This window comes from Chenopodium quinoa, unplaced genomic scaffold (assembly GCF_001683475.1).
Source record: "Chenopodium quinoa cultivar QQ74 unplaced genomic scaffold, ASM168347v1, whole genome shotgun sequence".
NCBI classification, from domain to species: Eukaryota; Viridiplantae; Streptophyta; class Magnoliopsida; order Caryophyllales; family Amaranthaceae; genus Chenopodium; species Chenopodium quinoa.
This window is the reverse complement of record NW_018743893.1, coordinates 1137652-1150483: the sequence shown is the minus strand read 5'-3', so window position 1 is coordinate 1150483 and position 12832 is coordinate 1137652. Positions and strand designations below refer to the sequence as shown.

Sequence of the window (12832 nt, the reverse complement as noted above, 5' to 3'; positions counted from 1 at the left end):
CCCAAGCAGGCTTTATACTTGGTAATTTGGTATTATGATATCAACAACTCCAAAGCCTGAAACTTCAAACTAAACAACATCCCGCCAATTTCCCGCTTAAAACTAAAGCTTGCTTATAGATCAATTTTTTCCCAGAAAACTTCCAAATTCCCATGCCATTTTCAAGATGCTCAAATCTGCACTCTCATTTTCTCTCTCCAAAACCCGAACTCGAAAGTCTCACTCCCTCACTCCATCAACTAAATTTCCCGCCAAATACCAACCAACGAATTTTACAACATTCTCTCAGCTGCTAAAGCAACGCCCTTCTCTTCCACATCTGAAGCAAATTCACGCCCAAATTTTTACTCAATCTCTCTCCTCTAATCCCCACTCAATTTCGTCCTTAATCCACTCTTATCTCTCTTCTAATCGTCTAAATTCTGCAATTTATTTGTTTGATAATTACCCTTCTTCCCCAATTCCTACTTTGTTATGGAATTTGATGATAAGGGCTCATTCCAAAATTCGAAATTGTGTAGAACCCATCAAGTATTTGGGTCGAATGTTGTCGAATTCGAATGACGAATTATCTAGGGTTTTACCTGATGATTATACATTTACGTTTGTAATTACGTCGTGTTCGCATTATGATTCTTCTTTGTATGGAGAAATAGTTCATGGGATGATAATAAAATCTGGGTTTGGGTCAGATTTGTTTGTTGGTAACTCATTGATTAACTTGTACTCTGTTTTTGCTAAAGTGGGTGATGCCCGTAAGGTGTTTGATGAAATGTCTGAGAGGGATGTTTTCTCATGGACTAGCCTCCTAGGTGGGTATGCCAAACATGGGGATATTGATAAAGCTTGTGACATTTTTCGTGCGATGCCTGTTCGTAGTGATGTGTCGTGGGTAGTTATGATTTCGGGTCTTGTTAGTAATGAGAGGTACATTGATGCCCTGGATTATTTTCGCGGTATGTTAAATGACAGTAAGAAGGTGAAGCCTGATGAAGCTGCCCTTGTTTGTGCTTTATCGGCTTGTGCTAATTTGGGGGCTTTTGATCAAGGAAATTGGATTCATGTTTATATGGAGAGAAACAATATTCTAGAGACTCCAAATATATGCACAGCTCTTATTGATATGTATGCCAAGTGTGGGAGGATAGATTGTGCAATTCGAGTTTTTAACAGAATTTCAAAACGAGATGTTCATAATTTCACAAGCATGATATCTGGTTTGTCAATTCATGGTCTTGGAAAGGATGCTATGAGGGTGTTCTCGGACATGTTGGCTGAGGGTATTAGACCGAATGAAATTACCATGCTCGGAGTTTTGAATGGTTGTAGCCATTCAGGGCTAGTAGAAGAGAGCACCTCTATTTTCAATGACATGGAAACTTTATGTGGGATTGTTCCAAAGATTGAACACTATGGATGCTATGTCGATTGTCTAGCTCGTGCTGGCCATTTGGAGAGAGCATTCGATGTAGTTAAAACGATGCCTATAGAACCTGATGCTGCTATATGGAGGGCTTTGCTTAGTGGATGCAGAACTCATCGCGACATTGTTCTAGGGGAGCAGATTTTGAATCATGTTCGACAACTTGGTTCAAGTGGCCAAGTTTTGCTGTCAAGTTTGTATGCCTATATGGGTAAATGGGAGAGTGTTGTTTCAATGAGGAAGCAAATGGGTGGAAGAAGGAATACATCAGAGCTTGGTTGCAGTTGGATCGAGGTGGATGGTATTACTCATGAGTTTCGTGTGGATGATCAACTACATCCTCGAATTTTAGAGATTCGAGGAAAGCTTGATGAAATTTTGGAGAAGGCAAAGTTGGGGGGATATGTTACTAATACAACCCCGGTCACATTTGATTTGAGTGAGGAGGATAAAGAGCGAGCAGTATCATTGCACAGCGAAAAGTTAGCTATTGCATTCGGATTCTTGAGTACTAAACCTGGGAGTTTGATCAGAATAGTGAAAAACCTCAGGACTTGTGAGGACTGCCACTTAGCTTTGAAGGCAATTTCTCTTATTTTTGACCGAGAAATAATTGTCCGAGACCGGTCACGTTTCCACGCCTTCAAACATGGGAAGTGCTCTTGCAATGACTATTGGTAGTCATTAGTCAATGCATAAGCTAAATCGCGGACATAGAAAACAAAGCAGGCGCGAATGATATCATTGCATATCTAGAAGTTCATACCTTTAAAAGCATTACAAAGTGGCATACTCATTACAAACAAAGCCTTTTCGGCGAAACGAGGACCAATATGTTTTACAATTGAGAAGATGAAATTCAAGCTAATTGGAGCTGGTTTGACCCATTTGAAGGCATGAACACCATCGAGCCACGCCCATCATCAGGTAAAAGCAAAGATTCCTAACTATGATTGCATGTGCATGGTCATCAACTTCATATCATGCTTGGTACCATCAATGATTGCAATTTTAGTCAGCTGATAATTATTTATATTATATGCTCTTCTAATAACATATTCCTAAGTATAGGGACAAATTTTTAATGATACAAAGATATGGTATGTAATGGAATAAGATTAAATGGCCCACATTTAGGATTTTTGTTTATTTCTGTGGGCTCTAAAAGCATCAACCATTATGCACCTAATTGTTCATGCTTACAAAGTGTTTAAATGAGCTGGTTGTGGTTGTCCTTTCTAAAGCTTCATAAAAGTGAGCTATTTTTGTTAACCCACAGCAGAAAGCGAAAGTAAAGCTCTGCTTTTGTTGCCTTAGATGCCCTGGAATACTGAAAGCAAGAGTGAAGTAACGACTTGAACGTTATGAGTTCGGTTTTGATGGCTGTTCGAATGTCAAAAATGCACATGCATGATGATTGCATATATTCTTGATTTAGAATCTCTTATACTACTATATAATGGATTTTCTTCCCACTGTAAGATCTTCCCTTTAGTAAGCCTAGCACAAGTTGTTTGATGTGGATTTAGTGCAAATTCTATTTTTGAAACCCGAAGTTGCATCTAGTGTATATAAGACTTATGTGAGAAATGGAATGTTGGGAATGAATGATTATTCTTATATGAATATATGATTCCCCCTCCAGAAATGTATACATGAATAGATATTACAGTTGCTACTTGTTTGGAGAATTATAAGTTAACCAATTTAGTTTGTTTGGAACATAGATCTATTAACTGATAACTAGCCCAATTGAATATATTTGGTATTAAGGCTCCTCATTTCTTGTGCTGAGGATTTTATTAGTACTGCCTCTACTCAACAATTAGTCATTAAAACAGTGTACTCAGTAGTTTGAACCAACAAGGTGACAACTTAATCCAAATGGAGGTAGTATAATGATTTGTTTTAATTTCTATATTCTTCTTCCTATGCAAGTATAGCCTTAAGGTTGTATAGTTCGAATGAGGCGTGATAAGTTCCAATTAGAACTACCATATTTATTTCACAATTAGATATAATTATAGGCGTTTATAGTTGTTCAAACAAGCTCATGTAACATTTAGACTCTACAAAATCTCGATTCAAGTAAACTAAGGTGAAAAGAGCAAAACCTTAATGAAGCAACATTAGCAAGTTGCAAATACTTAAATAAAGCCCTTGATCTTATTCTTTGTTGAGGTAGATCACTGATAATTAAGCTTTCTGACAGCAATTTTTGTACTTGAAAACTCCTAGTGGAATTAAACTACCTTGTTTTAAGTTTATGACACGAATTATGTATTGCTTAAAGCACACATTTTCTGAAATTTCTGATTGTGGGTTCAAAATTTTGGAAACTGTTTATTCATGTTGCATGCCAAACTCAATAATAATCAATAAAGTATGAAAAACTGAAAAAATGCTTATTGCAACCAATTATTAAGGTCTGTAACCGAATTATTCTCCCTTTATTTCTTTTTTTTTTTGGGGGGATGCCTTGATTTTTATTTTCTTTGCTTCTGTCTCACTTTTAGATGGTCCATGCTTTACGCACACCCATTTAGCTGTTTTTATGTTTGAAGTTGTGGAGCATAATTTGTGTGAGGAAAAGGACTTATGCATCCTTTTACCATTTACCATCACTCTTTTTATGACATCATTTTTAGTTTAGAGCAAAAAAAACAATAATAATAACAACTAAATTAAGTAATTATCCTCCATAATTGTTGAAAAATTGTCATGGGAATAAAAATAAAGCCTAATTATGAGAAACAAGGATCACTTTGATACAACAATGTCATTTGCATTTTCCTCTGTTAAATATGTACAGGTTCTGCATGACCCGGATCATCATCTTCAAGACCCGGATTTGTTCTTCACTAATCTCCCAAATCCAAACCTCCTAAAGTTTCGATTTTTCGAGTTTTCGAGATTTTATGGGATGATGGATGCTCAATCCTTATCCTCTGCTTCTCTCCTAGATGAAATGTGATTTTATTGATAAACCATTATCAGCTTGTAGCTTCAGATATGCTGTGCAGAGAGGGTTGCCAGTTTTTTGGTCTTACTGTTCCTCCATTTGAAGCTGATGTTGTTCTGGATCGGTTCACATGTCTACTACTAACCTGAAAAATCAAGTTTCATTTTACATAAGTAAACATTTCAATGGTGAAAAACTAATAAATTACATAGATCAATTCAATGAATTATATTGTCATCGTCCTAAATTCATTGTCCTGGTTTTCTTTCCTAATCAAAAAATTTAAAAACAGGGAAAACAGGGGTTATGGAATTATTGGATTTTGGCTAAAAAAAATTGAGGCCTAGATTAATTTAAGTTTAATTTTTATTCTAAAGTTAAAAACAAGGAAGAACAAAGTCAACTGATGCATTCAGTTTTTTTTTTCTTTTTTTTTTTCTGGTGTTTATGAACAATTATTTTCCAATGAAAATTTGCTTTAAATTAATTGAAATAACATTTTGGAGGGATTAATTACCTGATTGGTTTTCTCTGGTTGAGATCTTTTAGCAAATTTCTCAGCTTCTTTGAGTCCTTCTGAGTCTGCTAATTCTATACCACTTTTCTTCAATTTTGCTTGTTTCTTTGCCACCAAACCCTTCATAACTTCTGCAAAACACCCAAAATATTAGCATGTATTCTTAATTCACCTTACTTCCTACACACTACTCTGACCCAAAAAAAAAAAAAAAAAAAAAAAAAAAAAATCGTATATATTGAAAGAAAAGGGTAGATAGAAAACTATCACAAACCTTGAGTGCTGATGAGCCTATAAACATGACCCAAAGCCAAAGTATCCGTCGGTCGAAGCAGCTTAACTCGAGTAATCCGCACCGTATTCCGCCCATCAACAGTTTCTGTGCTTGTGCTGCTATTCTTATTGTTGCTGCCTTTGCTGCTGCTGTTTTTTTGGCTGTTGTCGCCGCTGCTGCGGCTGTTGCTGTTATTTTTCTGGCTGTTGTTACCGTTGCTGCTGGTTTTCTGGTTGTTGGTGTTGCTGTTATTGGTGTGACAAATAGTGGTGGTGATAAGAAGAGCAACATAATGACCAGGGTTGAGTTTCATGATCTCACTTGCAGAAACAGACCAATACAGTTTATCAACCTTACCACTTGGGTGTTGGATTACTAGTGTTGCTGCATCTATGGCTTGGCAATTCCCCATGTTTTTCTCTCTCCTATTTCCTGCTTCAGAGAGTTTCAAAACACCAGAAACAAGGAAAGGCAGGGTATTTTTTTCAGCAGTTTTGTAAGTACCTACTTCTTCCTGTTTTTCTCTCTTTCCTCCCCCTCTTTATAGTCAGCACCCACCAAGAGTCTTTAGTAGTAATTCAGAAGTTAATGCATGCCCAGCTGTTTTTTTTACTAATTACAAGGCTTGCCCCATGTGTTTATAATAATATCACATCTCTCATGTGCGCCCGGTGCACACTATTTGTTTTTGCGTGTCACACCACTCCTATTTCTGTGTAAGTTTAGCGTTTTAAACTTGGTGTTTTAATACTTTGAGCTACCCTTATATTTTAAAAACCGTCATTTATATACATAATAGTACAACCTTTTTAGTCCCTAACAACATACTCCGTGAATGTGTAAATATGCACACTTTTGAATAAGTTAGCATTTTAAAGTTGGTGTTTTAAATTTTTAATGCTTTGAGCTATCTTTTCTGTAAATCGTTTCTAATACATGCGGTATTTCAATATAATTTAAAACAGGCACTAAAAATATTTAAGGGTAACTAATAGATAAAGAACAATATCTAATTATCTATTAATTAGGCTATGCTCTTTTAAAACTTTTAGTTTAATTCTGTTGGATTCAACATAACTCATTTCAATTTACGTTCAGGTGTTAAGCTCAAAAGAATATAGCCTTGTATATCCGATGCACACAAAAATAGATGTTTAATTTTCACTGTGCCTGAGTAAGTATGACAACATCATATACTAGTAGAATTTTTTTTCTCTAACTTTGAAGTTCTGATGTGGTAAATTTACAAGTTTGCCCCTGCTCCATGTGAGTGAGATCAATGAGCTGTAGAATATAAATTAGGACAGAAAGGAGATATCACTAGATCAGATCATCTGGAATGTTTATAATCAGACCTAAAGCTTACTATTTAGGGTAACTATTACTGGTAATTTTGTACTTAATTTAGTCTCATTAAATGGAAAGATTCTAGCCTGCTACTTAAGAAAAAATAAAATAAATAAATAAATAGCTGGGTAAAAAGCAAAACTTTGGGTCCGTTACTAGTGCCTAGTGGTGGTGGTAGTGATTGTCACGTGACTGGTATGCAGTAGTGATTGACATGCTATATCTTATCTTATTGGGTGAAATAAATTTTTACTGATTTTATAGAATTTTTTGTGGAACTTTTACATGCAAATCAAGAAAGTTCTGTTAGACACTAATTATTACTACTATTATTATTTATTTATTTTATTATTGTTAATTACTTATAGCATCACGTTGTTTAGTCTTGGTTTTCAAAAAAAAAAAAAAAAACGTTGTTTAGTCTTCTTTGGCTTCTTGGGTCTTCCTTGGCTCCTCTAGTCTTTAGGCTTAAAATGATTTTTGTATGGTTAGTCGGTTACCTTTCAGATGACCATGAATATCTCGTGGTGAGGTTACTTATGATGTTAACGTTAAAAATTGTGAGACTGTATCACTATTTTCAACCCCTAAAATATCATGGTCGTGTTAGAGATAACTATAAAAGAGTCATCGTCTTTTTTCCTTTCGGATTACAAGTGTTATCAATTTGGCTCTAGGATTACTATAGATTAATCTTGATTTGCATCGTGCCCATTGCTATGCATCAAAGGACTACCAGCTGTTATCAAGGGAAGGGTTAAGTGTTTTAAGTCAACTTGAAAATGTAATCTTGATGTTGAACCGATTTAATGAAAGCATAATTGACATAATCATCACTTGGTTTAAAATGTTACAAACATAAAACATATTTGGCCCTCTTTGTTTCAGCTTTAGGATAGATATAGGAGGATGTCAAACAAGCATAAAAAGATTGAGAAGTTGGAGAGGATCCTATGAAAGAACAAGTGACGTTTAAGAATGCTTTACTTAGGGGCGTTAGGGCACCTCATGAGTAGTTCGGTGTTTATTTGACTTCTACTATTTAGATTTTAAGCCAAGTCGGTTTATAAGCGCATAAAGAAAGATCTCAAAATAAATAATATTGCATTTGTACTTATGTCTCAAGCTCAAAAAAACAACTCTTTTATTAGTTAATTCAACTCATTCAAACATGTAATGTACTCCGTAATAGTTAGAAGGCGTTTTTTAAATGTTTCAACCACTCAAAATACCCTAAACACGCATGAAAAATGTAATGTTTGAAATGTATTAGGACCCCATGTAACCTCACACATGCCACCACTCACCTTCCCCTCAAAGTGTGTAGTTCGTCATAAGTGCTTGTCGCATGTGAGAAAGCCCTTTTATCCTCACACGTTCACAATTGTCCTTTCCATATCATAGTCTTTAGACTCTTCACCCTTGTGAGATAATTTCATGACCTACCCACCCAATCATGTATTATCAAATTATAATCCATTGGATGCGTAGATTTTAAATCAAGAAAACCTATTAAATTAACAGTGTTTGTATAGATATTTTGAGTATCTTGCATATATATGCCAAAATAAAGGTGATAAAAGTTAACACGAGCACACGACCTTACGACTCAAAATAAATTCGGCATAAAGTTTATAGGTTTGAATCAAAATTCCCACTAATTTGAGACCGTTTCCTAAATTGAAATTGGTTCCAATTGAGTAGGTTTGAATTTCAGAAACACGATTAGGTATCTCCAGTCCTACTCGCCTTTAATCCCTAATGAAACTACGCACTATTTATTTGTTTATGTTATACCCATTATGTCCCAGATTAATTGTCACATTTTCTTTTAAACATTTCTAAATATATTTAAACATAACTATTTTTATTAATTTTCTCTCTACCTATACCCCTATTATGAAATCCGTATAGATCATATCAATTACAACCTTTCAATCCCGCTACTTTTTAATGTGTTGAAGTAATTTGTGACAATTAATATAGAATGATGGGAATACAAAGTAACTCGTAGTATGATTTTAGCTTTCTATTAGTCGCTATTAAGGCTACGTTTAACATTATCTTTCCGTAAATGAAGACAAGAGAGGAAAGGGTAAGGAAAGAATTAAGGCTAAGCATGAATTTACATAAAAAAATGTCTTTTACACCGATGCAAAATCACCTTTGCAAGAGTGGTGGACAAAATAACATAGGACATTGTCGTCTAACGCTTCATCGAAGACACGACGTCGTTATCTCTAGTACCTTTGTCTTATAGAATTTGCTTTTTCGTTTTGTATTTGTAAATTGCATCTTTCTTTTTATTTTTGACAATCTCCCACTAAACTAAAATGTCTGCTTACTTGATTTCTACCTTTCAATTTTATTTTATTCTACTTTGATTTTTCTATATTCTTAAAACTTTTATTAATCCTAATTTTTCTTTAATTGGTTTTTTTAATTGATCCTTTCTTTTTGCCAAACAGTTTTGATGTTCTAGCAACAATTATATTGGAAGATGTTTAGACTTTGTCTCTTGGTGTTTTGGAGTTGTGGTTCACTATGGTTAGTTGAGGTTTAATCTCTTGCCAGGCTTTAATTTTCAATTACAATTGGAAGATTCACATGTAACGGTCTAAATCATAAGAAAAAAAAAATGTTTTTTCTTTAATGTATCTCTAGTAATATTCCCGGCAAGCAATTTGATTGGTTATAATAGCAATGAGATGATATGTACAAAGGGTGCATTTAATCGCCTTACAAAATAAGTTTTGTAGTTTATTAGATCTAATAAGATGTTTTAATATAAGGTGAAAATCCTGTTTAATACGGAGTAAATTAAATTTAGATAACTTCAAGTGAAAAGAATGTTGTCAATGTTTATACTCTATATTACTCCCCAATATGTGTTTTGCTTCTCAAATTAGCATCGATACTAATTAGTAATTACCACCTCTAAGATAGTGTAGGAGGAAGATTGTGAAGAAAAGCATGTGCTTAAAGGCGAGCAAGTATTTTCATGAACATCATCAATGAATGTTTTTTACAAAATCATTAATCATTATACACTCGTGATCGTTATTGCAGTTTATTTCCGCATAGTGAATTGGTTGTACGTAATATTGCATTTAATTTGATTCTTATGATTACATATAATACAATAAACTTCAATTCTATGAAGTACAATATTTACTTATTCGGATCTTTATAATTTGCTTATTTAAATTTATCTTGAAATATTAAAATGGTGAACACACACAACACAAGTTAGATTCACAAGAAAGGCTAAGTTAAAGAATTCCAGGGAAGAATCTTTTCCAATCAAATGTATTAATCCCCCCTTTAACCATTCTACTTTATGCAATAATTTATAAAGGGGATATGATTCTAGGAAATTTAATTTACCTAGAAAGTCACTCTAAAATTCTTAAAAATTAAACTTTTTAACATATCTCTTTATTCCCTTACCTTTAGTTTCTACGAAGTACTTTCCAGACACCAATGTAGAATTTTTTTTATTTTTTATTTTATTTTTCTGACCATGAATGTCCATAAAATCAAATTACTTAAACAAGATAACCAATTATTAATCTTTTTTCTGATTCTGGAAACTTAGTGGTGGAAGAGAACTAGCAGAACTTTCCTGGAGGTCGGCTACATAATCACTAATTAAGATAATATAATTAATTCCCTCAAAAAAAAAAAACCTTTCTAGTATGTATTTTAAACGATGAATATCATGAACTAAACTACGGAGTATAATTTATGAGATAGTGGTACAAAGTAATATACATTTAGATAGTGGGAAATGATTTTGACACACCTTTATGTGAGAGCACAGTTTTCTATACTCTTTTTACATTAGGGTGTGCCAAAATCAATTTCCGTAGATAGTATATAACTAATGCTTAATATTCCACATTGAATTGAGGGGTAGATGAGATTCAAACCCGCGACCTTTGTGTCACATTGACTTTTGATATCATGTTAAAGGACCAACTCAATCAAATAAAGTTAAGTTGATGGTTAGTTGAAACTCAAGGTCGATTTATATACTCTATCATTGTATAATTAAACCTACGACGTACTAAGGGCTTGGTTGTGCAAATATGGCATAAATACTGGAAGGTCAAAAGTTTCAAGTTCAAATTCATGTCATATGATTTCTATTTCGGTTGTGGGACTGTGGGAGTGATTCATTCAAGGGAATACTAGTTAGTTTTTACACTTAACTAGCTTGTTAACGTTGTTAATAATTTGGATCTCTTGTTTTTTTTTTTTTTTTTTTTTTTAAAAAAAAAAAAAAAGGAATATTAATGTTTAGCAAGTTGCCCTATATTAAAATAAGAAAATAATATTTAGAGCAAATTGCCACATATTGAAATAGAAATAAATTTAGATCAATTTGTCCCATATTTAATCATCTACCCAATATATTGACTTCTAAATAACAACAAGAGTCAAATTACGTAAACTAAATACTAATCAATCAAAATAAATGTTCTATCTCTTTCATTAGTTACTAAAACCTGGCAATTTAACGGGAATTAGGGACTACAAAGTGGAATCTGGACCATGTATATCTGGATTTTATGTTGAATCAAACATGAATAAGAATATTTTTGTTATTAAATATATATATATATATGTTATATTATCGTGATCATAATAATGTACCATTAATACATTATAATATATTGAGTAATATACATTATTGTATTCGTACAATTTCGTATACTTTGTGAGACTTATTAGTATTAATTATTTGACTTAAGAAAAGTGGTGAAGGGACCATGTTATATGTGTCTTTATACATGCAAAGTTGTTGGCATTGTAAAAACAAATTATACAGATCAATTCCTTAAGCTTACTAGCTGGCAGATACTCTTACCTGCAAATCGCAATTAATTTTTCACTGACACTAAAATTAATCTCCTCTTTAGATTTGACAATCTTCATTTATTTGTGTTTGGGGAGCCTCAATTGAAAGTATTATATAAGAAATTCGATTCTATATAAATTATCCATCTCTTATTCTCTGTGAATAGATTTTTATATTAAGGATCTTGCTAACGAGTGTCTCGGGTCGTTAGATAACTAATGAATATATTGCTTAAAATAGTATTAAGTTATGAATGCATGACAAAATCATGCGTCGTTCGGTGTAATTAATGTTAATTTTATTCTAATATTTCCACTTTTAGTTCTCTTATCAAGCTAACACCCCTATTGTTGTACATTTTCGTGTGCATGTTAATAGAGAAAATACAAGTTTATCTTCTTGATAAACAAAATATGGTTATCAAATGACAAAAATGTATAAAAATCAAAGACTTATTATAAATGTTGCTTGGTTTATTTACAATTATGTCATGCTGACTAGACAAAATTCTTGATTTATATATAACTAGGTAATCCCCGTGCGATGCACGGTTAGAGATGTCAAAAGCTGATCCGGCCCGAAAATTTTACCCGAACCTGATTATTAACCGACCCGTTTGAACCCGGAAAAATGGTGACCCGAACCCGATATGACCCTACCTGAAACCAACCCTAGACCCGAGTTAACCCAAGTATTTGAGACCCGAACCGACCTGGAGATGACCTGAACCGACTATAACCCGTAAATTATTGACCTGAATCGAACCCGACTTAAACTGAGATTGACCCAAACCCATTTTAACCCGTAAAAACCCGAATTGTTACTAACCTGACCTGAATTCAACCCGACTAGTTCCTAACCCGACCTGAATTTAACCCGACCTATTACTAACCCGACTCGAAATTCAACCCGATCTGTTACAAACCCGACCTAAAATCAACACGACTTGTTATTGACCCAACCCAAATTCAACCAACTTGTTATTGGCCAGACTCAAAATCAACTCGACTTGTTATTGACCCGACCCGAAATCAACTTGACTTATTATTTTATACATCTTTATTATTGTAGATATTGATTAGCTAAATAAAGATATATGGTATATATATATTCTAATCTACTTGTAAAGTCGTAGCTTCGTATCGTAAGGCTAAAACTGCTCTATGTTAAATTGATCAAAGTATTTTGTCTTGGATGCAGGGAGACCAAGTCGGTCCAGCAAAAGAAAGAAACACCATCCCCAAATTTAAGTGTTAAAAATAGTATATATTTATTGTATGGTCAAAGGAGATAATTAACTTGATTATGTAGACTAAACCTATTTTATCCAAATTTATATGAACTTATTGTATTTTATCTAAACTTATTTGAACATGTCATCTCGAATACGAACTTGTTAGAAATTGTTATCCCTAATATGAGTGGAAACAATGTGAATATATTAG

The 12832-nt window shown here is 33.5% G+C and overlaps 2 protein-coding genes across 2 annotated transcripts; one reads left to right on the top strand and one right to left on the bottom strand.

The window, feature by feature from the left end:
• LOC110686698 (pentatricopeptide repeat-containing protein At3g62890-like) lies at positions 1–2666 on the top strand. The gene has a single exon (XM_021863304.1). It carries the CDS (start codon positions 167–169, stop codon positions 2102–2104), a length of 1938 nt encoding a protein of 645 aa, XP_021718996.1. The 5' UTR covers positions 1–166; the 3' UTR covers positions 2105–2666.
• Positions 2667–4092: 1426 nt separating this feature from the next.
• LOC110686697 (probable serine/threonine-protein kinase samkA) lies at positions 4093–5771 on the bottom strand. The gene is made up of 3 exons (XM_021863303.1): positions 5177–5771; positions 4903–5033; positions 4093–4530 (listed from the first exon to the last, which is right to left on the bottom strand). Exons 1-3 carry the CDS (start codon positions 5586–5588, stop codon positions 4417–4419), a joined length of 657 nt encoding a protein of 218 aa, XP_021718995.1. The 5' UTR covers positions 5589–5771; the 3' UTR covers positions 4093–4416.
• Between the last annotated feature and the right edge of the window lie 7061 nt (positions 5772–12832).